This window comes from Eptesicus fuscus, chromosome 5 (assembly GCF_027574615.1).
Source record: "Eptesicus fuscus isolate TK198812 chromosome 5, DD_ASM_mEF_20220401, whole genome shotgun sequence".
Lineage (NCBI taxonomy): Eukaryota > Metazoa > Chordata > Mammalia > Chiroptera > Vespertilionidae > Eptesicus > Eptesicus fuscus.
This window is the reverse complement of record NC_072477.1, coordinates 36,990,452-37,018,242: the sequence shown is the minus strand read 5'-3', so window position 1 is coordinate 37,018,242 and position 27,791 is coordinate 36,990,452. Positions and strand designations below refer to the sequence as shown.

At 43.5% G+C, this 27,791-nt stretch overlaps 1 protein-coding gene across 2 annotated transcripts in view; it reads right to left on the bottom strand.

Moving 5' to 3' along the window:
• ATG14 (autophagy related 14) overlaps positions 1 to 27,791 on the bottom strand; it is a 51,523-nt gene that overhangs the window by 8,263 nt on the left and 15,469 nt on the right. The window contains exons 4-10 of one of the 2 annotated variants that reach the window (XM_054716048.1): positions 27,259 to 27,340; positions 25,054 to 25,291; positions 21,478 to 21,707; positions 20,136 to 20,253; positions 17,821 to 17,911; positions 17,655 to 17,740; positions 6,911 to 10,149 (exon numbers count right to left, since the gene is read on the bottom strand). In XM_054716048.1, coding sequence (XP_054572023.1) covers positions 9,843 to 10,149; positions 17,655 to 17,740; positions 17,821 to 17,911; positions 20,136 to 20,253; positions 21,478 to 21,707; positions 25,054 to 25,291; positions 27,259 to 27,340 — 1,152 coding nt within the window. In that variant the 3' untranslated portion in view covers positions 6,911 to 9,842. Of the gene's footprint in view, positions 1 to 6,910; positions 10,150 to 17,654; positions 17,741 to 17,820; positions 17,912 to 20,135; positions 20,254 to 21,477; positions 21,708 to 25,053; positions 25,292 to 27,258; positions 27,341 to 27,791 lie in introns of those variants that run through there. The other variant, XM_054716049.1, reaches the window with a different exon arrangement.

Here is a 27,791-nt window from a genome sequence, read left to right as displayed (position 1 = left end):
TAAGAATAGCCCAACCCCATCTTGGCATGCCCTTCTCCCTTTTGAATGATGTGGCAGGACCCAGTTCCCAGTGCTCTGTGTGAACCATAGAGGATTTTAGCAGATGGCATTAAGGGTAGCCCCTCCCTGGTCTTCATTTCTCCCCTGAGGAGAAAGATGCTGTGCTTCAGAGCCCCCTAGTGCCACGCTGGGGAAACTAGCCCATTTTCTTATTTTCTTCGTCACAGGCTACCTCCTTCCTACACCTTGCTGTAGATCTTAGACTTGTAAGAGTAAACAATAGCCCTGACCGGTTTGGCTCAGTGGACAGAGCGTCGGCCTGCGGACTCAAGGGTCCCAGGTTTGATTCCAGTCAAGGGCATGTACCTTGGTTGCAGGCACATCCCCAGTGGGGGGTGTGCAGGAGGCAGCTGATCAGTGTTTCTCTCTCATCAATGTTTCTAACTCTCTCTCCCTCTACCTTCCTCTCTGTAAAAACATCAGTAAAATATATTTCTTTAAAAAAGAGTAAACAATGTGGGCATCAGGATCCTAGCCCTTCCCCCTTCCCCACTCAAATAAAGAAAACTTCCCCTTAGCTTTTGCTCAGAGGCTCTGATCCACTTGGCCTAGTTTTTATCTCCTATCCCTCACTTCACCATTTGGAAGAAAATACAAGATTCAGAGAAATCTGGAAGAATCAGAGAGCATCTCCCCCATCTCTGGGCAGTTTGACTTTGTCCCTTGCCCAGCGGAGGAGATAGCCAAGGAAGAAATGAATTGGAAATGGACAAAGGGCTAATATTGAATTTCTCGGCCTTGTCAAAATGACTGGCTTTAAAATAGCCATGTGACAGGATCGACCAAATTGACCACATCCCCTTAGCACATTGATAGCTCTGCTCAGGAGGTATCTTCTTTGGGACCCCACCACCAACCTTGGCCTGTCCACTGGGTTTGGCTGGGTGTACCCTGTGAATCTATCATTTCATTCCCCTTTTTGTATCTGGACTTCACTCTGGGCCCAGAGAGGGCAGCTTGGTCATGCCATCCCCAGTGCCTCCAGTACACCCTCCATAACATGTTTATATTCCCCTCTAGTGGCCATCTTAATATGAGGGGTACAGGCAGATTCTTACTGCTCTGTGCTGTTTCCCATCTAGTATGAGAAGCCTGAAGGGAGGATAAAGGGATCTAGGAAGCTCTCCTCCGGCCACAGCTGGCCCCATGGGAACGTTCTTAGTTAGGGATGCTCCACGGCAGCCTGAGGACTTGTGCTGGGTAACAGTCAGTGTGCGTTTGGTGTGATCTGGGTTCTGTTGTTGCCAGGGACTCCCCTGGCGGCAGGCTGCTTTGGGCTAACTGCAGAAGGTGAGGGTTGGAGTTCCCTTCCTGGGCTCTATCCAGCCCCCCCAGCCCTTCTAAGTGGACTTTTCAGGGCCTCCCTGCCAACTTTTTTGGATTGACTTCTAACACTTTATTACATGGGCATTCCCAGGCATTTTCCAGGGCTTTAGTTGCCTTCATTCCTTCTTCACTCAGCTGACTGGCTATTCATCCTCTCTTTCATCCCATAGCCTGCCACAAACGACAGAATAAAGCCACTCTGCACCAAAACCCTTCTTGCCATATACTGCAAACTGCACCAATAAGAGCTGGTGTTATCTAGCTCTTAGTGTCTGAAGGGACCACATTCTCAGCACCCCACATGATACTCTGGGAATCGGATAGCTTCTATCCCTGTTTTCCTTTGGGTTCAGACAAGCTAGTGTTGCAATCTCTGTGAGTTGGTGAAAGCACCTGTGTGGGAAATGTGCAATCCCTTGTATTGACGTGCACGCCATTCCTAAATTTGTGGCCATAGCTGGTGTTTGCACAACCTCATGGGAAGAATACATATCACTGTGGTTATGCACCCTTGGGTGACATCCAGCGTATTTATAGCTAACTGGCTTAAGGGAGACCAGTTAGGCAGCACCCCAATTTTAGATGGCTTATTTGACCTTAGTGTTATTTTAGAGGAACAGAGCCTCTTGAGTTGGTAGCTGGGAGCAGAGTGATGGCAAACATACACTGCAACAACCCCCTCAAAGACCCCACACCCACTCTTTAATTAGCAGGGAACAGACATCAGAACCAATTAATTTTAGGTCTCTTTGTCTCAAATTTTTTGGATTAAGGTGGACTATAAGAAAGTTAAAAATTACATGGTTCTACTAAATTTTGCTTTTCTCTTTGGAATGACAAAACACAGCAGGGATTAGGTCCTAATTTGGGGGAATGACATACCACTAAAATTACTCTTGGAAATCCTATGTTCATCACCCAGTAGAGGATGACATAGACAGTGGTGGGAAATGTGTAAACTGTGTAAGATGGGGTACTCCTGCGGAGAGACAAGCGGTGTGTAGAAAGACTCAGGGAGCAAAAAGATCCCACCTGCCAGTTACCTGACATAGAATCACCTGTGCTATTTAAATTATTTCCCTCCTATCTGACCTATCCCCATCAGAGAATCAAACAGTTGTTTTACAAACTGGAATTTTTAGATGTCTGTTAAGTAGTATAAAGAGACTGATACAGTTCTTAAAAAACGCAGTTCTGATACCCAGTTTGCACAACTGAGTGCTTGAGGTTTGGTGGGAGGGTGTGGATGGAGCCAGGCCTGGCCCACCCAGCCCTCCCACTTCTGGGACTGAGCTGTGGGCCTTCCTCACCAAACCCTCTACATAGGCAGTTGAGCATGATTCTACTACAGGCTGTGTGGCCTGCCACGAACAGTTCTATTCCAGCCCTGACTGACTCCTAAGCAGAGATGGTGAATTGGCTGCCCTAGCACCCAAGCTGGGACCGCTCAGAAGACCTCTTCCTTTTCGATGACCAATAGTCTTGGCCCCAGACCCCCTCAACTTGCTTCTAGTCTGTGCTCCTTAGAGGAATCTCCATATTGTTTTCCATAGTGGCTAATTTATATTCCCAACAGTGTATGAGGGTTCCCTTTATTCCACTTCCTCTCCAACACTTATTTCTTGTCTTTTTTAAAAACTTGTCTCTTAAAATATATTTTTATTGATTTCAGAGAGGGAGAGGGAAATAGAAACATCAATGATGAGAATCCTTGATTGGCTGCCTCCTGCACACCCACTACTGGGGATCAAGCCCACAACCTGGACATGTGCCCTTGACCGGAATCGAACCCAGGACCCTTCAGTCTGCAGGCTGACGCTCTGTCCACTGAGCCAAACCGACTAGGGCTTCTTGTCTTTTTATAATAGCCATTCTAACAAGTGTGAGGTGGTATCTCATTGTGCTTTTTGACTTGAATTTCCCTGATAACTAGTGATGTTGACCATCCTTTCATATACCTGTAGGCTGCCTGTATGTCTTCTTTGGAAAAGTAGCTATACAGGTCCTCTGTCCAATTCTCAATTGGATTTTAAGTTATTGGTCTTGAGTTGTATGAGTCCTTTATATAATTTGGATATTAGCCTCTTATTGGAAACTAGAGGCCTAGTGCATGATTGAATCATGCACGTGTAGGGTCCCCTACACGTGGAGCTGGGTGCCTGTCCGCTGGTGCACCAGGCCTTTCAGAAGCCTCCGGCACCTGAAAGGCCTGGCGCCGGAGCAGACAGGCACCTAGCTCCCCCACTTTTGATGGTCCGCAGCCACTGAGGGGGGCTACCCTGCTGTTGAGAAGCGCAGGGGGCGCGAGTCCCGCCCCCTGCGCCTCTCAACGGCCGCTGAGGGGGGCTGCCGAGGACACCTGCCTACCCTGCCATTGAGAGGCGCAGCTGGGTGTCCCCGGCAGGCCCCCTCAGCGGCAGCGGATCTGGCTGTTGAGAGGCGCAGGGGGCGGGAGTCCCGCCCCCTGCGCCTCTCAACAGCAGGGTACCCCCGTCAGTGTCAGCGGATCCGTGCCTCTCAATGGCCGGATAGGCCACCCCGAGTCCCGCCCCCCCGCCTCCCGCCGCCCAATCGTGGGCGTAGCGGAGTGATGGTAATTTACATGTTACTCTATTATTAGATAGGATATCATTTACAAATATCTTCTTCCATTTCATTAGTTGACTTTTTGTTTTGTTGGTTTCTTTTGCTGTGCAGAAGTCTTTTATTTTCGCCTTTATTTCTCTTGCCTTGAAGTTCACAGAACATCTCTGAAAGGCCCATAAATTTAGTGCCTGTGTTTTCTTCTATGTATTTCATTGTTTCAGGTCTCACATTCAAGACTTGAATCCATTTTGAGTAAATTTTTGTATATGGTATAAGATAGTCGTCTAGTTTCATTCTTTTGAATGTGGCTGTCCAGTTTTCCACCACCATTTATTGAAGAGCCTTTCCTTTTGCTCTTGAGTAATCTTGGCTCCTTTGTTGAAAAGTAGTTGTTCATATATGTGTGGGTTTATTTCTGGGCTCTCAATTTTGTCCCATTGGTCTATATATCTGTTTTTCTGCCAATACTATAGTGTTTTGACTTCTGCTTTGTTCTTGTTTAAAAATTGCTTTAGCTACTTGGGGTCTTTTGTGGCTCTACACAAACTTTAGAATTTTCTGTTCATATATGTGAAAAATGCTATGGGGATTCTGATAGGAATTGTGTTGAATATGTAGATTTCTTTTGGTAATATGGATATTTTAGTTATGTTAATTCCTTTTTTTCCAATTACAGATTACATTCAGTATTATTTTACATTGGTTTCCTATGTTCCGAATACTGGTTAGACAATCATATACTTTATAAAGGGGTCACCCCCCAATGTTTCCAGTACCCACCTGTCACCATTCATAGTTATTACAATATTGACTATATTCCCTATGGTGTACTTTATATCCCTGTGACTATTTTGTGACTACCAATTTGTACTTCTTAATCCCTTCATCTTTTTCACCCAGCCCCCCAACCACCTTCCCATCTGGCAATCCTGTTTGTTCTCAGTATCTATGAGTCTGTTTCTGTTTGTGTGTTCATTTATTTTGTTCTTTAGGTTCCCTATATAAGTGAAATCAAATGGTATTTGTCTTTCTCTGACTTATTTCACTTAGCACAGCTGTGGATTTACTCATGCTGTCGCAAATGCTAAGATTTCATTCTTATGGCCAAGTAATATTCCATTGTATATGTGCAACACCATTTTTATCCTTTCATCTATTGGTTAAGTTACTTGGGTTGCTTCCATATCTTGGCTATTATTAATAACTAGCAGCCCTGTGCACGAATCCGTGCGCCAGTAGCTCGCTGCCTGCTGCCCGCCCTCCTATACCTCCCCCACCTCCTCCTTATAGCTCGCTGCCCCACCCTCCTGCAGATCTGTGATCCAGTTACGTGGTTGGTCGTTACACCTCACAGCGTAACGGATAATTAGCATATTCCTCTCTTATATAGGATGCTGCAATGAACATGGAGGTGCATATATTCTTTTGCATTACTGTTTTGGGTTTCTTTGGATATATACTCAGAAATGGAATCCCTGTTTCCTAAGGCAGTTCTAGTTTTTATTTTGTGAGGAATCTCCCTACTGTTTTCTATAGTGGCTGCACCAATCTGCACTCCCAGCAACAGTGCACGAGGGTTCCCTTTTCTCCACATCCTCACCAACAATGTTGACCATCTTTTCATGTTTATTGGCCGTCTGTATGTCCTCTTTGGAGAAGTGTCTATTTAGGTCCTCTGCCCATTTTTTAATTGGATTGTTTGGGTTTGGGTTTTGAAATCTTTCTAAATTTTGAATATTAACCCCTTATAGGATGTATCCTTGGCGAACTCCCTTGCTGTGAAAGAAGCTTTTTAGTTTGATGTAGTCCCATTCTTAAAATTTTTCTTTTGTTTCCCCTGCCTGTGGACATATATCAGAAAAAAATACTGTTAAGAGAAATGTCAGAGATTTTACCACTTATGTTTTCTTCTAGGAGTTTTATGGTTTTGAGTCTTATATTTAAGTTTTTAATCCATTTTTAGTTTATTCTTGTATATCATGTAAGAAAATGGTTTAGTTTCATTTTTTTTTTTTTGCATATATTTGTCCATTTTCCCAACACCATTTATTGAATAGACTGTCTTTATCCCATTGTATGCTCTTGCCTCTTTTTTTAATATATTCATTGACCATATAGGAATGGATTTGTTTCCAGACTCTCTATTTTGTTCTATGTATATATATGTCTGTTTTTATGCCAGTATCATGCTGTTTTGATTACTACAGCCTTGTAGTATAGTTTGATATCATGTAGCATTATACCTCCAACTTCGTTTTCTTTCTCAAAATTATTGTGCCTATGTTTATCTTTGTAGCTGAGATGGGTCTCCTGAAGGCAATGTGTAGTTTTTAATCCATCCGGCTACTCTTCCTTTTGATTGGTAAGTTCTGTCCATTTACGTTTAAGGTGATTATTGATATGAGGACTTACTATAGCCACTTTATCTTTCGTTTTCTGGTTGTCCTGTGTTTCTGGTTGTGTGTTTTATGCCCGTGTAATTCATTAGGTTTATGTTAAAAATTGTTCACACATAGTCCTTTTTCTTCTGATTGCATCTTATCTTTATTTACCTGTGCAAGTTCAATCCTTTTTCTCCTCCCCTTTAATGTCCTGTTGTCACAAATTACCCCTTTTTATGCTATAAATTAATCCCTTCCTAGAGGGCTGTTAAAAGATACCATGTCACCGTAGAATAAGAGCATCATGTGATGGCTACCAAAGAAAAATCCATCTTTAGAGAAATTATGTAACTGGTAAGCAACCGGTTTCCCAGCTTCCTAAAGATGTACCGTTATGAATACCACCATGATCAAAAATTTCTTTCAAGTATTAGCAGGCATTTTTCCTTGCTTGGCAAAAAATCCTTAAAAATATTATCCTATAACTTATATAAAATTATCCAGGGCTAGATCTCATTCGAATAATTAGTGTGAGAAAGACATACACATTAGCAAAATACTGGTAAAAGGTTTATTGTAATAATACAATAAAAGTTTAGAAAACATTTGTATGACTCAAACTGGTTTGGAAGTTGCAGAGCAATGGGAAATTCCTGCAACATGACACCACGGAAGAGAGTCTCAGACACTGTAGTTCTTTTAACAGCATGCCACCAAATGCTTTTTTCCAAATTACCAACACACGAATCCTTAATGCATCCTGTCTGCTAGACCCAATGCTGACATGTTTTTCGTCTTAACGTACAGATGTGCAAAACTTTTCTTAGTCATACTCCATTACAAAAGTCTTTAGCAGACCATTTTAAGCAGCCTATTGGTGCCTCTGGATTTTTATTAGTATTATTTTGTTTCAACAAATCATTTTAATGTGGAATAAAGGACCAAGGTCTATGGCTTTTTGTTTAAAAATAAAAACCAGCTTCAATTTTTTAAAAAGCTGTTTACATATGGTTCTGGCACCTACATGAAAGAATTTAATGAGCAGCAAAAAGAATAGAAAAAACAGTGGTTGAAATGTATACTTAAGAATATTTACAGGGTGGATCCAGTGCAAAATAAAGAAAACCAAAATACCTCAGCAGTGTAAGCCAGTATGTTGGTGTTCATAACCACTAAAGGGTTTGATCATTTAACCCTAAGTAAAGTGCCTCTAGTTGATAACAACAAAATATACCCTATCAATCCCTACATTTCCCATATCCTTGCACAGTTTGTTGAATTACTCTAGTTATGAGTTTGTGATCTCTGGATTCTGTTCTTAAGCTTCATCTCACATTCATGGTTTCCAAGAGGCTTACTTAAGAACAACCATGACTATTGTGCATCTTGCAGCTCAAGTCAAGCTCTACCCTCAAGCCCCAAATCCCAGTCTTTCAACTCTTGAGACTAAGCTCTTCTTTGTGAGGGTTGGAAGTACCTGGTAAGTCTTACCTCATGGGATTTTACGTTCACTTGGTGTTTGTTAAGTCAACCACTCTATGAATTACAGGCCTGGATGGTACAACACAAGCCCAGCAACATAAAGCTAAGCAGTTAAAAGAGAGCCTATTTCCTCCTAAAGTGGCAAATTCATATTCAGGGAACTTGGGACTCCTGGGTAGGAATAAACAACCCTTCTGCAACTCTACCCCAAACTCTGCCAAACACTAAATATACCAATAGCAAAAGCTATATAGCACCTCGGGTTTGGAGGCAAAGATCATCTCTAATAATTACAACGAGAAAAGAAGCTAGGGCAGGGCAAACCCCCAAGTGATTTATCTGAGGTACTATCATGCTAATCACACTAACAAGATATGGTAATAATGCCTGTTAGGAATTTTTCATAGGATTTCTTTTTGTAGTTACATAGGATTTTTTTGCAGTTATTAAAAATAAACTACTTACATATTTGTACATAATGCCTCTCTACGGTTTTCTTTAAAGATTGTCACTAGAGAATGACAAGAAAACGAGCTGAAAATGGTCTGTTGGTGAGGAAACATCCTTCCCTGGAGCTTCCCCCAGGAGAGAGGAGTACCAGCTATGATTTCCTCTGCATTTCTGAGGAAGGTAGTGTCCTTAGAGCAACAAAGACTTCTAGGAAACAAGCAGGAGTTTTCCCTGGAAAAACCTGCCGCCTACTAAATCCCTTAGAAACAAATTGGACACCAGAATACTAAAGGCCACTTGTGTGGCTTTTAACCTGTGCCCAGGCAGGCATTTAACTTACATTAGCAAACAATCTTAATGACTTAATCTTTCACTCATAGAAAATAAGTTTCATTTCAAACTGCACATAGTGTAGATGGTAGGAATTCAATAATCTAGGTAAGAATGAACTAAATTCCACTCAGAATATAAGAAAATAGGTTTACAATCTCTAGGACATTATTGCAGCTAGAATTTCTTCTGTTCATGAATGTGGGTCCTAAAGAAAAGAGCTTAGTTTCTTTGGTGTGTGGGGAGAAAGAAAAACAGGAATGTCTGACGAGCTACGACAGAGCAGCAAAAGTGAAATAATTTTTAAACTACTCCCCGCCCCCCGCCCCCGCCCAAAATACTACCCTTCCAAACAAAACCAAAATCCTTGACCTAAAAACCAAACATGACCAAATTATAAAGAAATCAAGTATCTCAAATTGCCTGCTGGTTCTCTGTACAAAAAATGATCGCATAAAAACAAACTCATATTCAAGTCCTAATCATCAAGAATCAGTTCCTTGAGATTCAATCTCTACAACATAAAGTGACAGTAATAGTTTCAGCATCACGAGGAACGACATGTCGACCTGGCCTGGGTCCTCTGGCCTGTGATCAGCATCACGAGGACCAACATGTCAGCCTGTGTCTGTGAGTCCCCTGGCCTGTGATCAGCATCACGAGGACCAACATGTCAGCCGCGCCTGGGTCCTCTGGCCTGTGATCAGAGGGAGCCTAGATGAATTTCTGCCTCAACAGAACTGGCCTCGTGCACTGGTCCTCCTTCCACCAACACTAGTCTGCGTAGAAGGACCTTTGACCCCTCTGTTCTGTTATCCTCAGCATGTCTGTCACCACCATTGGCCATTTGACAAAGAAATGCCTATCTCCCTGCTTTAAACAACAACAAAAATAGTTTAGCCTTAGACAGTTTGGCCTGTGGACTGAAGGGTCTCGAGTTCGATTCCCGTCAAGGGCACATACCTGGGATGCAGGTTCGATCCCCGGCCCAGACTGGGGCAAGTGAGGAGGCAACCAACCAATGTATCTTTCTCACATCGAAGTTTCTTTCTGGCTCTCCCCCTCCCTTCCACTCTAAAAATCAATGGAAAAATATCCTCGGGTGAGGATTAACAACATCAAAAAAAAGTTAAAAATACTTTTTGTTCCAGGCATGATCTTACCTAAATACATAGTTTACTAGTTAACTTTCCTGATGCAAATCTGGCACGTTTTGATCCATGCTCGTTAACGGTGTCCAGTGTAAGCTTTAAACCAGGAGGTCACCGAGGCTGCAGCGGAGGAGATCATCCCGCCCGCACTGCTGCTGGCGATGGGCGGGGAGGCCTGGGTGCTCTGGCTCTGCGAGACTTCCACGGGCTGGGAAGGGATGTCACAAAACCGGGGGCTGGGCAAGTTCTCCCAGTCTGTGCCCAAGTCGGTTTCCTCATCACTGATGTGCTCGTCTCCACTCTCATCTGATTCTCCAGCAACTCCGGGATCCACCAACTCCATGGACTCCTCGAGGTCTGCTCGCACTTCAAAGGGTCCCGACCTGTGTGCCGACAGGGAAGGGTCTCTGAGACACCACCGTTCTCACATGTGACAACAGGGGACAGAAGACCTGCTGGCACGGAGGAGACCCAGAGCTGTCACTGCACCCGTTCCCTCAGTCCGCACTGTGTCCACTCACTGTTGGTCTATAACTCAGTTTTTCTTTATCTAAATAACTGCCATCCAACTAATGACTAACACCACACATCTCAATTCTACCTACTTTATTTGTGAAGACCCTGGACAGGAAAAAACCCATCCCCTGAGACCATCATTCTGTTCTGGTCCACAGTATGATTTTGTTTTAAACAACTGTACTATCTATACATTCCAATGACACAGTTTTGACAAAAACAGTCACATGATGTATATACTCAGGTATATTAATTAGTTAGTGGAACAAGTATCAAATGGTATACAAAGGAAATTAAGATGTTCTCTGCCTATGGAAGCCCTCAATCATTAAACTCAAGACCCAAAAGGGCTAAATGATATGGCTGTGTACACGTTAGCAAAGCCTCCTGGGACTGGTGTTAACAGCCGGCTCCCGCCCTTTTTAAGATCATCACATAATTTTCTAGGGACATGTTTATGGCATAAAATGAGATGTGATTATTTAAAATATATTCACCTAGAATAGTGCATATTCCTGCATGGTCTTTCAGTAAAACATTGTATTGCCCAGAGTTCCCTAGTAACGTCTCCACCTCCAAATCTCTCAACCTTTCTCAGACCGGACTCAGTGCTGCCGTGTGGAACAGACCCCACCAGACCTGCTTCTCCTTGTCCCTTCCCCGTGCCTGTCGCTCCTGCCTCCAGGGAGCCAGGCTGCATCTTCTCCAGGGGACTTCCTGCAACCAGCTATAGGGTGGGACCAAGTCGCTCCAGCAGCCCCTCGCTCTCCATCATTACCCCCAAGTAAGGCCCAATGCCTCAGTTCATTTAAGAGGTTCAGTAGTAATTACTTAGGGAGAAATGACAGAGGATAGCAAAATAACAGAAATGAGAAATACCCTAGGAAAGTGCAGCCTGCCCTTCAGTCTGTGGTCCTAAATTCTTTACAGTATAATGACCAAAGCCTAGCGCTGGCCTCCAAGCGCCTCCGCAGACCTGCACCTCTGACGCGCTCTTCCAGGGCCAACTAGACTTCAATCTTACAAGACAGCCCGGCTTCCCAGCTGGGACAGGAGTAGCTAATGTTTTTGTTCTGGGCACTGTTTTTAGGGCTTTACAAGTTTTCATTCTTTGGAAGATGTGCCACAGTGTTTCCCATTGGTCTCTAGTGAACAATTTACATCCCAAGAAGCCCCTCAGACCAGGGACTGCCAAGGTTCCCAGGCCTCCACCCGGCCTGGAAATCCTGATTTTGCAAGGGCTGAAGGGAACAAGAATTGGGAGGGGTTTCTCCCCACAACCTTCCTTCCTCCCCTTGAAACTTTTCCCATAATCCAATAACCACTGCAACCTGTGTCTTAGCTCTGAGTGCCCCTTTCCTGTTTCCTATGGTTCTCCTTACAGTTTACTTATTTTCTCCCTTTTTTCTTTTCCTTGACAAACAGGTCTACTCCAAAGACTCCACCCCAGCCCCCCCCTCCCCCCGCCAGATTCCTCTCCTCCAAGCTCCAATCCCAAACACCCGTCTGTCAGAGCTCCCCGAATGAGTGCTACTAATCTCACGCACTCTCATCTGCACGCACTCTAGTCTCGGGTATCTGAGCCAGTCAACCAGTCTCAAAACTCGGCCAGCTGGGATTCCTCCCTCCTCCCTCACCCTCTTGCCTGACACTACCAAATAAGTCCCCTTCCCATCCTCAACGTGTCCCCCAGCTCTAGTCCTCCCTGTATCGCTACCACCACCAGCCAGCCCTACCCCCCACCCACCTCAGCTTGCCGAAGAACTGTCCCTCTCACGGTGTTTGCCTATTAAAAATGTTCACAATTTGCCGGGCCAGTGTGTCTCAGTGGTTGAGTGTCGACCTGTGAACCAAGAGGTCATGGTTCGATTTCCAGTCAGGGCACAGGCCTGGGTTTCAGGCTCTATTCCCAATAGGGGGCATGCAGGAGGCAGTGATCAATGATGTTTCTCTCTCATTAATGTTTCTCTCTCTCAATCCCTCTCCCTTTCTCTCTCAGAATCAATTAAAAAAAAAAAAAGTTCACAATTTAAGTGTCTTAGCTGGTCTCCCTCCTTTCCCAAATACAAGGCTCTTGGATTCTGTTCTGTTCAGTTGTGCTGTCTGGGGGCTAAGTCTCCTGACTCCCCCAGGCTCCCTCACAGGTCCAGGTCAGCTCTCCGCCATCACTACTTCCTTTCTGCTAGCCTTGAGGCTGTCTTATCTACTCTTAGGGTCCTTCTTGGCATGCGACTGCTATTGTCTCCAGATCCCCTCTTGACGGTTTTTTCCAGGAGACAGGCCGGAGTGATACCAGGGGGGAAGTGGCACATCTCAGGCAGAGTCCCTCACTGGAGCTACTGGACCCGTTCTCTGCTTGGAACCCCCATAGCACAGAGTCCACTTGGCACGGAGCAGGTGCTCAATTAAGTACCTCACATGAAAAACTAGTGGATGATTCCTACAGCGGTCAGTAGGAACCATTTTAGGTCCAACAACTAGCCTACATTTCTGAGCACCACCAGGAGCAGAAGAGACCCTTACAGAGGCGGCTGGGACATTTCTCTACTCGATGCCCTTCTCCCATCACTTCCAGCATAATCTATTACCTGCCCAGCATGCCTGAGCCACACACGCATCCACACAGAATTAACTAGAAAAAGAATTAAGTCTTTCTGCTTAATGTCTTAGGGAAATACAGATTATAAAATAATTCTTCTAATTTTCAGTTTAGCTGAATAACTGATATCTTTTTATTCATGACCCTGGAGCCAGAGTATTCATTTTCTCATGATACAGGATGTTATCCTTATCATTAAGGCAACAAGATGATTGATCTTTTTGGCTTTTTAAAAGTCTCTTTTTGCCAAATAGCTTATTTCAAAAATATTCTAGAATGTACAGCACCAAGAGTAAACTCTAGACTTTGGATGATAAGGTGTGAATGTAGGCACCATCATAGTAAAGACGGGCTCAGATAAGACTCGTCAATAGGTAACAAATCCAGGGGGGATTCTTATTAGGAGGACAACTGCATGGTCCCACACTGCAAGGAAGGCAGCAAATAGGAATTACACAGCGGCGAAGTGAGAAAGCATCTTGACTGTGAGTGAACATCACCAATAAAGAAGGACAGATCGTCAAATGTGCTATGTGGAGATACTCCCACCTAGGAAGTGTCCCAGCCTAAAATGCATAGCCTGCATCTCACTGCAAGGAAACACCCAATCGCAAAATGAAAATAATGTCATAAAAGACAAAGGAAGCTGTGAAAATGTTCCAAATTTAGAGGCATAGCAATTAATGTACCACCCGACTCTAGATTGGATCCTGAAGGGGGAAATGCTATAAAGGACATTATCGGGTGCACTGACAAAACGTGCATATGGGCAGTAAAGTATGATATCAATGTTAAACGTGCTGATGTTGATAACTGGGCTATGGTTAAGAAAATTCCCCCACCTCCCAAATAAAGAAGAGAAAATATCCCCATGTTTAGAAAATACACATTGAACTATTTAGGGGTCAAGAGCCATGACATATGTAACTTATTCTCATAGAGTTCAGGAAAAAAATGTGTGTGTGTGTGTGTGTGTATTTATGAAGAGAGAGGAGGGAGGAGAGGGAGAGGGATTGCACAAATGACCAAGCAAATGGGGTAAAACACTAACGAAGGTGAATCTGGGTAAAGGGTATATGCATCTTTGTGCTATTTTTTAATTTTTCTGTAAGTCTGAATTTATCTCAAAGAAAAATAAGTTATGTTGGATTCAGGATGGAATCCTCAGTTTAGCTGGTCTCCATGGAAACAGGAAGTCCCACCCAAGTTCCATTACCAGTCTCTCTAAGCCTGACTGAGGGAGGTGTGGAAAGGGAGTTCTGAAGCGCTGACCTCCTGGTTCACAGACCAGGAAAGCTCAGTTGTGACGAGAGCCTGGCTGTGTGTGCAGGTCTCTAGGACAGAGCCCTCTAAATGGAGGCTGACTCAAGGGCAAGCCCAGAGAAAACTCAGATCCCCAAGGAAGTCCACCCTAATATAAGACTGCCAGTTTTCCTAAACCACCACCAACACTGGGTATCATGTCCTTTCCTTTTTGCTAACCTGACAGATGAAAAATGGAAACCTGTTTTGAATTACATTTCTTTATTCCTGATTGAGGCTAACGATGTTTTTCATGTGAATTCTGACTACTTGCATTTCTTTTGTGTGAACTGCCTGCTTGAATACTTTCTCTATTTTTTTATGAGGTTGCTTGCCTTTCTTTATTGACCTGAAAGATTTAAGGAGTCTAGATTTTAATCCATTGTCTCTTATAGAGATTGTAAAAAATATCTATTGCTTGTCTTTTAACATTGTTTATGGTATCTTTTACCAGAGAGATTTAGAGTTTTTCCATAGTAAAATATCTAACTCCTTTCCTTCATGGTTTTGGGGTTTTGTGGCTTGCCTGGGAATCCCCTCCCCGCCCTATCATTATAAACACTGCCTTTTCTCCTAGTTATAGTTTTTAAAATTAAAGTCTTTTATTTCATCTGGAATTAATTTTTTGTATGTGGAATGACATATAAATCCAACATTTTCCCCAGATTAATACCCAACTGGCCCATCACCACTGAGCTATTATGATTCAACATGCCACCCTTATCATATATTATATTCCCACATACACAAGGGTCTGTTCCTGGACTCTCTTCTATTCCTCTAATTGCTCCACTGATTTGCATGCTAACAGGGTCTTGTTTTAATTACCTTTATACTATGTTTTAAAAGGGGCCAAGACCATCCCTTATTATTCTAGACTAATTAAACATTAGTTAAACATTAGAATCAGCCTGTCAAAGTTCCATGAAATATCTGCTAAAATTCTGATCAGTTTTCCTTTTTGGGAGAAGTAGCACTTTCCAATACTGAGCCTTCCTCTCCTAGAAAATCACCACCCTGGCCTTCTTTCATTCAGTGCCACACCCCATACAGTGCTGGGCAGACATTCAAAAATTACAAGTTGAATATTTTTTTAAAGTTCCAAAATTTTCTTTACAAAGATTTGCATGTACTTTTTTTTTTAAATATATTTTATTGATTTTTTACAGAGAGGAAGAGAGAGGGATAGAGAGCTAGAAACATCGATGAGAGAGAATCATCGACCAGCTGCCTCCTGCACACCCCCTACCAGGGATGTGCCTGCAACCAAGGTACATGCCCTTGACCGGAATCGAACCTGGGACCACTCAGTCCGCAGACCGACACTCTATCCACTGAGCCAAACCGGTTTCGGCTGCATGTACTTTTTAAGGATTACTTCTCTATAGTTTATAGCTTTTGTTGCTAAAGTAAAAGGGATCTTTTTCCCATTACTTCTTTTTAACAAGTTGTGGTTGGCACATAAGAAAGCAACTGTTTTAATGTATGTTGATCTTATATTTAGACACCATACAAGTATCATTTCTAATAGCTTCGTAGTTCTTTTGGGTATCCAGTTTAATCATACCATCTACAAGAGATCAGCTTAGTTTCCTCCTTTCCAATATAAACGCACTTATTTCTTGTTAAAATGCCCTGCCTTGGCTGGGCCTCCAGAGCCATGTTAACGTAGCAGTGCAAGGAGGGCACCCTTGTTTCTTCCTGACGATAGGGCACTGCCCCTAAACATCTACGTAAGCAATATGCCATTAAACATGGCTTTTGCTCCATGCTTATGGTAGGTATCCTTTATTAATAATCTTTTTAATTTGATAGTTTTCTTTATTAAGGGGAACTGAATTTTGTCCATTGCTTTTCTTTCATCTGTACCAGGTTAGTCCTATGTTTTTTTCTTCTTTAGTCTGTTAATGTGATAAAGTTAATGTGCGTGGTTAAAAGCATGAGTACCTAGTACTTGGGAGTCGTCAGCCAGATGTGTTGGGACCTGGCTCCACCACTTTTACTGGCTCTGTGACCATGGGCACGAGTTACTTGGCCTGCTAATAAGCCTGTTACCCCTTGTGTAAAAGTAAGGATAATAATCCTGCCCCGGCTGCTGTAGCTCAGTTGGGTTAGTCATCCCATGCACCAAAAGGTCACCAGTTTGATTCCCCATGAGGGCACATTGCAGCCTCAATCCCAGTGGGGGGCAGTAGGAGGCAGCCAATCGATGTTTCTCTCACATTGATGTTTTTTTCTCTCTCCCTTCCTCTCTCTGAAAAATCAACAAAAACATATTTTTTTGAAAAGAGAGATTTAAGACATGTAAAGTGTTTAGCCCAGTGTCAATAAATATTAGTCCTTATTACTAATAATAAATTTCCTAACATTGAACCATTTACAAATAAGGTACAGAGAGGATGGCAAGCAAACCGATGGAAATCAAACCACTAAAATTGGGATGGATTTCGAAAGGTTTTCTGTGGCTCTTAAATTGATGAATGGGATTTGGGCTAAGGGGTTTGAAGTCCCTATACAATGGCAAAACATTCAAGGTGAACATGCAGTTTCCTGGAGAGAGTCCACAGCTCTTTGCAAAGTTAACTACTGTTTTAGCCAGGGGCAGGGAAGGGGGGAGAAACATAAGACAACGGTTAAAGGCAGATTGTCACAAAGTTTACTGCAACGTGAAGGAAGCCAGGCATCCTGGTCAGTGGAGGGGACTCCCCTTGAGCCCTGGTTTGTGTCAAAGCGAATGAATGATGGGAAGAGACCCCACAAGAATTTTCCCACCTTTTATTTGTCTTTCAAAAGTGCAAATACAATAGCCAAGCCTTATCTGCAGAAATGAATGGACAGACCTCTAAGGACAAGGAAAAAAGATAAGCACCTAGAGAAGGGGCTCTTGGATGCGACCAAAGATAAGCCTCCTGAGTGCCCTGCTTTTTATGGGCTGAGAACTGAAAAGACCCCATAGACGGTCCTGGTTGGTCGTTTTTGTTACTGACGCCTGTTTTTAAGCTAATGGATTTTAAACTCTTCATCCCATAAACATCTCATACCCTTTATCCAACAAATGGGGGCCAGATTGACTCAGTCACTAAGAGAGAATTGTGAAGAGCTGTTATGGGAAGGAATGAGCAGGCACAAAAGAAGATGCTCAAGCAACTGGCTAGAGAAGAAACAGATGTGGATTAAAGGAAAAGCGTTTGATCTTCAGGGACAGCACAAGAAAGGCCAGGAACCCTTGGGTTCTTCTGTTTTAGGTGTTAAAATGCTATTAATTTTCTCCGAGAAATGATTATTTAAGAACCATAATGGCTCGAATCTGATTAGCCACTGCTTCCTTCTAGATGGGACTGCATTATTTTTGTCCTGTTTGGAGATCGGGGGCTGAGGAACAGCCCTCTGTACACTGCCAACACATACAACTCCACTTAAAAGTCGTCACAACAGTACCACTCAGAGAAAAGCAACACACACCCTTCTTACCTGCCTAGGTGTTCAGAATTCGGGCTGACCAGGTACATTAGATTCCTGAGGGTATGCAGTGGTTGTAATTGGTCTAAATTTACATGCTAGAAAAAAACAAAAAATTGATTACTATTTTCAACCATGTTAAGAAATTAAAAATTAGTTCACAGCATATTTTCCATACCTGAGAAAAGCACAAGTAAAGAATATTTGCATTCAGTTTCTTTACTGCTCGAGTAAATTTCTGTCTGCTGAGATTTTCCCCACAAAATTCACTGTAAAACAAACATAATTTGTAAAGTTGTATTTTTTGGAGGAAATTCTATGTTACAACGTTCATTTTGAAGAGTGTGCTTTACACTGCAGTTCAGTATAAAACTTACCCTGAGGCCTTTGCCTCTTAAATGTACTTAGAAACTTTCTAAGAATGAACTATTCCCCTCATGGAACAATTTCACTGAATCTGTAACAATTACAAATACATAGACCCTTTGACTAAGCAATTCCACTTCTGAAAATTTATTCTACACTAATACTTGCAAACTAATGGAATGATGAATGTGTAAGATTATCCACAAGTGTCAATAGAGGACCGGTAAGATCCGGGGACACTTACACAAAGGAAACCTCTGCAGTTGCCCACTTTATGCAGGATGAGAGCTGAAGGCCCCACAGGCCCCACACAACTTGCACTCCTACCTTCCTTGATGCACTCGGTCTCCACTGTGCTCCTTGCAGCTCTCATCCAGGGCTTTGCAGGCCTCTCTCTGCTCACAGCCTCTTTCCCCAGGGTCCACTTGGCTTGCTCCCTTCCTCCCTCAGGTTCACACGTGATCACACACCTGCCCACTCAAACACTGCAAGCCCTTCCCTGCCTCCACATCCCCTTTCTCTCACCCTCCTTGAACGGTCTCCATCTGACATACTGTTTATCTGTCACTTGTCACCATATGACATACTGTTTATTTGTCCCTTCATTAAAGTTTAGAGCCAAAAGGGTAGGGATTATGCTTTCATCACCATTGTGCCTTCTTAGTACCTAGAACAGTGCTTGGCACATAGCAGACACTCAATAAATATTTTTTAAATAAATAAAAACTTGCTGAAACCGGTTTGGCTCAGTGGATAGAGCGTCGGCCTGCGGACTGAAAGGTACTAGGTTCGATTCCGGTCAAGGGCATGTACCTTGGTTGCGGGCACATCCCCAGTAGGGGGTGTGCAGGAGGCAGCTGATCGATGTTTCTCTCTCATCGATGTTTCTAACTCTCTATCCCTCTCTCTTCCTCTCTTTAAAAAAGCAATAAAATATATTTAAAAATAATAATAATAAATAAATAAATAAAAACTTAAAAAGCAAGGGGTTTAAAACACCTTGGTACAGCATGATACCTTCTTTGTTTAAAAGATGGTAACCATATTTATATTTGCTTGAAATGCAAGGATAACTAAAGGTTGGTAGGAATGTATTAGTAGGATTTGTACAGATTGTAAACCTTTACATTTTTTTAAAATCTTTAAACCACGTTTTTGTTCTGAAAAATCAAACAGCCCCAGCTGGGTTGCTCAGTTGGTTAGAGCGTGTCCCAATACACCAATGTTGCTGATTTGATCCCAATCTTACCTTATAATAGACAAATATGCAAATTGACCGCACCTTCGCTATGCCCAAGCCACGCCCACCAACCAAGCCATCAATCACGCCCACCAGGAAACCGTTGCAGGGATGTTGGGGTGTGGCGGGAAAGCCGCCTGAGGCTTTCCCGGCCTTGGGCGCCAGCGGGGTGCCTGTGCCGATCGAAGACCACTGGGGGTCGGCTCCTGCGATGGGATCGCAGGGACGCTGGGTGCGGCCGAGCCCAAGGCCTGGAAAGAAGCCCGAGGCTTTCCCGGCCTTGGGCGCCAGCGGGGAGCCTGTGCCGATCTCAGGAGACCACTGGGGGTCGGCTCCTGCGATTGGTAGCAGGGACGCTGGGTGCAGCCGAGCCCAAGGCCACCGCCAAGGGCCAAGCTCGGACCCTGAAAGAAGGCAGAAGGCAGAAGGCGGTGGCCACAGCCAAGGCCTGGGTCCCCGGTGCCGGCAGAAAACTGGTGCAGGCAGCCAGGTGAATGAAGGTCTATTGCACGAATCTTCTTATAAATCAAGTGAAACAACAAACTGATGTTTTCTTTCTCTCTCAAATCATTTAAGAAAAACAAAACCAAAAAATTGTCAAGTGTTTACCCAGTTGCACATGAGCACACCCTCTGAATATGCTGGGTTTTCCTTCAGTTCTTTTTTCAAGTGGGAGAATTCTCTGTGGTCTTCTCAAACACTTCACATGCAATTGTAAGATAACACCAGATTGTACCACATGAGGCTTATGGAATTAATCTCAGTATCTATGGTCATTTCTGTCTGAATAACACTTAAATTATTGATTTTGGTTTAATTAGAACAAATGAGAACACAAAAAGAGCATAAGAGATTCACAACGAAGAAGACATCACTCAATTACTTGCCTGTTGCACAGCTTTTTGGGAAGATTTATGTCGAGTATATGAGACAAAATGTTGGCCAGCTGAGTCGCATAGCACAGTGCAGCGCTGATGGTGTAAGCAGGGTTGTTATGCTCCATGTCTAAAGTGTAAAAACAACCACCACACACAAAACATTAATTTCAGCAAAAAATACGAATGAACCTACATTTTATGATTTCTAATTTTATCATTACATGTTTATGGTAACGTTTTACTCCTTCCTAATAAAAGGTCCATGTTCCATTGCTATGATTTCACTGAGTGAAACCTAAGTAAGTAGGCCCAGCATAAATGAAAGTCCCCACCCACAGCACACACTCAGTGCACACTGCTTTTGATGACCGCTTGCTTCCTGTCCTCCCCACAGAGAGGGAAAGGCACACCTGTCTGGGTGACACCACCGGTGTCACTAAAACAATCTCACTAAATATTTGCTGAATGACTAAATGAACAATTCTCACCAAAGAAAAGCTACAGGGGGTTAAAGGCTTTCTCTTTTGTGGTATTCAGTCTCCATTTAGGACTGCTAAAGCAAGCTCTTTACAAAGTTAAAAACTATCAAAAGGGATGGGACTCAGGCTGACTACACTTCTTTAAATAGTGAGGTCTTTTTATATAAATAAAGCAGTATCAACCCCCAAAAGGTGAAATAACTAAAATATATGTTTCCAGCACATCCACAGATGGAGAAACAGTATGTGGTATATCCATACAATGGAATGTCATTCAATCATAAAAAGAATGATACTTGCAACAATGTGGACGAACTCTGAAAACATGCCAAGCAATAAAAGCCAAACACAAAAGACCATGTTTTGTATGATCCCATTTATATGAAATGCCCAGAACAGACACAACTAGAGAAACAGGGCGCAGATTAGTGATTGGCAGGGCTCGGCTCCGAGGAGGGCGCTGGGAGTGACTGCTTCATGCCCTGGAGTTTCCTTATGGGGTGATGAAAATGTTTGGAACTAGACAGAGGTGATGGTTTTATAACACTGTCAATGTACTAAATGCCACTTAATTGTTCACAACTGTTCATTTTTGTTATATAAATTTTACCTCGATTAAAAAAATACCATATTTTCCAGCGTGTAAGACGACTGGGTGTATAAGGTTTTCCTGGGTTAAAAAGTCGTCTTATATGCCGGAAAATACGGTAGTCCATTATATCTAATCCCATCAATATAGTCCAATATACCGTATTTTCCGGCGTATAAAACGACTTTTTAACCCAGGAAAATCTTTTACGCCCAGTCGTCTTATACGCCGGAAAGTACGGTACATGTTTATAAAAGTTTCCAAACACTATCTTGCTTCTCACCAGGCCCCTGCGTGGTTTTCTTCTCTTCCACCCAATTATAGTAGGCAGAGTAGTCCCCGTTGTTGGGAAGGCTAATCCAAGGCCCTGTGATGCTGATGCTGGTGTCCCCATTGTGGTCGTCACAGACCCATCTCCCTGAGTGATAAGTCGTCCTCCGGGCTTCTGCAAGCTTGCTCACAGTGCTGGAGGTCATGGCACTGTCACTCTCTGAAGACACATCCGCGGGATCTCTAAAAACCAGAAGATGCAAAGGGGTTTCAAGGGACTGGGTTTTAAAGAGCAGGCAACATATTTGCCAGATATACAGAACACTGGGAAGAAGCACATGAGCACAGGAAGTGACGTGGAACATGCAGAGGGAAGTGATTGCTATCAGAGATGAAGATCAAACCAGCTGTGGCACAGAAGTCCACATGGGTGTTAAGGGGGCACCATGAGCAAGGGCCTCAAATATCAGGTTCTCCAACGACTTGGTAGCAATATTCCTTTATATGCTTAAAAATTTCTGAGGACCCCAAAGAGCTTTTGTGTGTGTGGGTTAGGTCTATTGAGCTTTACTATATAAGAAATCCGAGAACATTTTAAATTATTCATTCATTCAAAAATAATACTTATTACATGTTAACATAGTGTATCTTTATGAAAAAAAATCTGTATTTTTCAAACCAAGAACATTAGTAAAGAGTCAAATAACACAATACAGCACTGATCAAGATTTTTAAAAAACCTATAATACCTAAGTATTTCAGTTGTTCTTTCAAGTAAAATAGTGTCCCATGAAAAAAGCAACTGCTTGCAATTCATTCAAGTGCTTTTCCTTAAGCCAAACATGGCACTTGGGTCTGCAGCAAAAGCAGCTTCTGCACACTTCCCATTCCATCATATGCTATCTTAAAAAGGTGTGTTTTCAGGGCAAGCCAATAAAATTTAAACAAAAATATTTCCTACTGCTTCATCAAGAACATTCTTGTTGCAAAAATGGTTTTTGTTTTGTTTGAATACTGCAAGTACAGGGCAGAATACAATGACTATTACTGCAGCTTGGTGTCACTGCCTTGAAATGTGTCGCAGCACCAGAGGTTTTACCCACCATGGCTTTTGAGCCACCAGTGCAAATGTCAACAGAGTGAAAAAGGAAAATAAAGTGTTAGTATTATTATATAAAAACTAGAGGCCCGGTGCACGAAATTCGTGCACGGAGGGTGAGGGGTATTCCTCAGGCCAGCCTGCACCCTCTCCAATCTGGGACCCCTCGAGGGATGTCCAACTGCCCGTTTAGGCCTGTTCCTGGTGGGAGCGGGCCTAAACAGGCAGTCGGACATCCCTCACAATCCAGGACTGCTGGCTCCCAACTGCTCGCCTGCCTGCCTTCCTGATTGCCCCTAACCGCTTCTGCCTGCCAGCCTGATTGGTGCCTAACTGCTCCCCTGCCAGCATGTTTGCCCCTAACTGCCCTCCCCTACAGGCCTGGTCCCCCGCAACTGCTCTCCCCTATAGGCCTGGGTCCCACCCAACTGCCCTTCCCTGCAGGCTCGGTCACCCTCAACTTCCCTCCTCTGCTGGCCTGGTCACCCCTAACTGCCCTCCCCTGCAGGCTTGATTGCCCCCAACTGCCCTCCCTAGCAGGCCTGGTCCCTCCCAACTGCCCTCCCCTGCTGGCCATCTTGTGTCCACATGGGGGCAGCCATATTGTGTGTTGGAGTGATGGTCAATCTGCATATTACTCTTTTATTAGATAGGATAGAGGCCTGGTGCATGGGTGGGGACCAGCTGGTTTGCCCTGAAGGGTGTCCCAGATCAGGGTGGGGGTTCCCTTGGGGCATGGGGCGGCCTGAGCGAGGGGCCTGTGGTGGTTTGCAGGCCAGCCACGCCCCCTGGCGACCCAAACAGAGGCCCTGGTATCTGGGATTTATCTATCTTCTACAATTGAAACTTTGTGGCCTTGAGTGGAGGCTTAGGCTGGCAACGGCAGGCAGAAAGCTTGGCTTCCTTTGCTACCAGGGAAACCCAAGCCTCCCTCCTGCTCTCAGTGGCTGTAGCCATCTTGGTTGGGTTTATTTGCATATTTGCTCCTGATTGGCTTGTGGGCATGACTTGTTGGTGTAGCAGAGTTAGGGTCAATTTGCATATTACTCTTTTATTAGGTAGGACAGTTTTGACTGCATGAACCCCATGAAAGGGTTACAGGGACCCACAGAGCCCATAGACCACACTTGGAGATCTGGTGGTCTGAAGCATGATGGGAATGGAAGTCATAGCAGGCACAAATGCATAGGAGGGGAAGAACACGGTGTGTTTGGGAGCAGAGATGATCAGTGGGGTTGTGTAGAATACACAAAGAAAGTGCCAGGAGATGGTATTAGAAAGGTGGGTAGGAAATGGGAGACTGGGAAGGGCCTTTTGCACCGCACTAAGTTTAGATTCTGTTCTCTTGGCCAGTGGTTCCTCGATCCTTTTTCCTTCTGCCACAAAACACACAGCATAACTTCTACCAGCTATCACGGTTAGGGCCGGGGGTGAGGGGGACCAGGCCAGTTCCAAGCTGTAATGCTACTTCCTCCTTCTCCCACTCAAGGAAGTTTGAGAAATAAGAATGAACACGAAATCTTATTATAGGGATAACTTCAAAATCATCAGCTTAAAAAAATTTAACAGTATATACTAATATATACTAACAGAAAAACTTAAACAGCACAGGTAGAAAGGAGAAAGTTTTTCTCCGTTTTCTGTGACTTTGTATGCAATTGTATCCATTCCAATATTGTTGTTGCCATCTGCACATATTCATCTACCATAAGATTCATAAAGGAATCAAATCCCCGCAATATTCCTTGGACATGTCTGCCACTAGTTAATTTCAAGGGGAACTTTTTGTCCATAAATTTTGTTAACTCGGGAGGGTGAGCTTTGCTCATGTGTCTACTCATTGAGTTCAAAGCTCTCTCCAAAAGGAATCCGTGGCCTCTTTCATGTTCCCATGGCAGGCAATTTAATTTGGCAAAATGTTTCTGTTTTGTCAGCTTTTTTACCCGCTTTGGCCTGACTGGTTGTCTTTTAAGGGTAACCATGTACTGCTGCTAAGAGTAGACTAAAGATACCCGGTGCCTGACAACAGCTGGTCAGCAGTGAAAGGCTGTCACCATGTAAGAAACCCCAAGCACCGGGTGCTTTCTTCCACTTTAGTTCCTGACCCTATGTGAGTAGGCATTTATTATCCCTGACTTTGAGGCTCAAGAACCTGCCTCACAGCATATAACTAATAAACAACCCGATTGGGATTGCAGCTGACATGGGCCATCAGATGGTTTTTTGATCAGGGTGAGTCAGCACCTCATCGGGAAGCTGTACGTGTACACAAGCTCCTCCGAGGGCCACCGCCCTTTCCCTTGGCTGCCTCCCCAACTTCGTGCAGTGTGCAGTGTTTGCTGAAGCAGATAAGACTTCATTCAGTTTAATTACCAGGAAAGCCAATGGCCCCAGAATGAGAATGAGGTCAAATAAATGAGGTGCTGACACACTTAAAAAATACTTGATTTTTGGAACCTGATCTAGAGTCAAAAGACTTGCTTACTGTACCTCGCACCAGTCTTCACTTCCTCAATTGGAAAAATGACAGAGGTGAGCTCTAATATATGAGATCGCCGAAGATCTGCCAGACGCTCATAATGACTTTTTAAGTCGATGGTCTTTTTTTCTACTAGGTCCCCAAGTTTGCGGTTATGCCTCTGAATCTTCTCCTTTTTCTCTTGATGCCGTTGTGCTCGAGTATAAAGCTTCTGATTCTTTTCCTTGGTTTTGAGAAGGCCTTCAGAATCTAAAATAAATCAAACTCAACAATTATCTCTACAAATAGCCTGGAATCTATGAACTCCCTTAGGTTGTGAGCCTGGCAACTAGCCTGCATTATGTTCTAAAGAGCAGGGTTCGGGACCCACAGCAGTGGACTCAAAGTGTGGCCTATGCATCTGGGTCCATCTGCAAACTTTCCCCAATCAGACAAGAGATGTACAGAAATACAGACTAAGTTTAGAAAATGTTTTCTTTGACATGGCAATTTGACATTGCCTTAACATTCAAGCATATGATCATTTTTCCAGTAATTTATTTTATTATACTTTATAAAAGTATTGGTATCAGTTTATGACAGATTGGAAATCAAAGAGAAACTACTGGTCTTTTACTACAGTTTCAGAACCACTGACCCAGTCCCCATGCATGAGACTGTATTTTCTAAATCCAGGGTGGGTCCCAAGATTCTCTCTCTAGGTTTTAAAAAGGTTCCCAGATCTCTCTGCCAGGGATGGAAACCACTGTTTTAAGTTCACTGCTTTAGAACCATTCATTTTATTCTCTGTGGTTGTTGCTTTTGTATTTTGGTGTGAGGAATCTATGAGAGCTGATCAAAGTTTTAAACTTGCTCACCAGAGAAATGTACAAGGTCAGTAAATTCAGCAATTTGAGGCGGTTCTCAGATACCTGGTGGCCAACCCCTGGGGTGAACATCACGGAAGCGTGGGGAAGAGGTACACCAGGTTCAAGGTTAAATGACAAGTCCCTACACTGCTGCTGAACCAGAGGCTTTGGAGGCTGCGTGCCAAACCCAGTGAGCAATTGGCTGTCCGCAGTCCTGGGTGCCCCTTCATCATGCTGCCCTGCTTCTCTTGTTAATCCTGAGAAACTCCACAGAACTGTATGAGGAAAATGTCTTCAAAGGAAGCTTTAACTCCACTATGTACCCCTTATAAGATATTGCTTCTGAAAGCAATGAATAGGAGAGGGATTCACAAGGTCTGATGGTGATTCATTCTAAACTTTAAACACTGATCTTCAGAAATACACATATTATTTCCAAGGATGTAGGATTTCTAAGAGAACTCTCTTAAATTTTGATAACTACCTATTGGTAGAGAGTATCAGTAAAAATATAATGTAAGATTAATACAGATTAAAATATGTATAAAATACACTAATGGAGAAAAAAAATATTCTATGCCTCTGGTGGTAGGAACTAATAATTATAAATGGACTAGAGGCCCGGTGCATGAAATTCGTGCACGGGGGGGTGGGGGAGGGGGAAGGGGGGTTGTCCCTCAGCCCAGCCTGCACCCTCTCCAATCTGGGACCCCTTGAGGGATGTCCAACCGCCCATTTAGGCCCGATCCCAGTGGGATCGGGCCTAAATGGGTGGTTGGACATCCCTTTCACAATCCAGGACTGCTGGTTCCCAACCGCTCACCTGCCTCTGCCTGATTGCCCCTAACTGCTTCTGCCTGCCAGCCTGATCACCCCTAACCACTCCCCTGCCAGCCTGATCGACGCCTAACTGCTCCCCGGCCGGCCCGATTGCCCCTAACTGCCCTCCCCTGCAGGCCTGGTCACCCCTAACTGCCCTCCCCTGCAGGCCTGGTCACCCCTAACTGCCCTCCCCTGCATGCCATCTTGTGGCGGCCATCTTGTGTCTTGGAGTGATGGTCAATTTGCATATTACTCTCTTATTAGATAGGATTCCAAGTTAGACTCTGAGTCTCCTCTTAGCTAAGGCAAATGGGAAACATATGTTCCTTAACTTTTTTAAAGTGAGAAAGGTAGCAGGTTATTTAAAGGTCTTTATATAAGAATCCCTTACACAAATGTTTCATAAGGAGAGGAAGGTAAGCAGTAACTTTTCCAGGTTGCTGTTGCCCCTGCTCCTCTATTTCTCTGCCTCTCTAGTTTATTAATCCCATGAAATTCCACATGAGCTCTTTATTAGGGCTGGAGGGAGGGGGTCCAATTACTTACTTTTCTTCATTTCTTCATTTCCTTTACATATTGTTTGTTTCAGCTGTTCAATCCTCATCTTGCAGGACATTATTTTCCATCTCTTAAAAAGTATGCAATAAATATCAGAAAATTTGGCCTCATAATTAATATCATTATCTACCCAGTATCACCACCCATTTTTCAGGTATATCTTAAAAAATATAATGAAAACTGTTACATTTATTATAGCTTCTGTAACTATGTCAGATTACCAAAAAGAAAAAAATTGTGTTATTATGGCTCAATGCAGAAGCTGTTAGAAAATTAAAGAGAAATTCAGAGAAAAATGTTGCAGTATATTCTCTTAACATGCTCTGCCTAATATATAGCCACCTGCCATATGTGGCTATTTAAAGATCAATTAAAATTTCATAAAATAACAAAATTCAGCCTGGCTGGGGTGGATCAGTGGTTGAGGCACATGAACTAGGAGGTCAAGGTTTGATTTCCAGTCAGGGTATATGCCCAAGTTGCAGGTTCAATCCCTAGGAGGGGGCTTGCAGGAGGCAGCT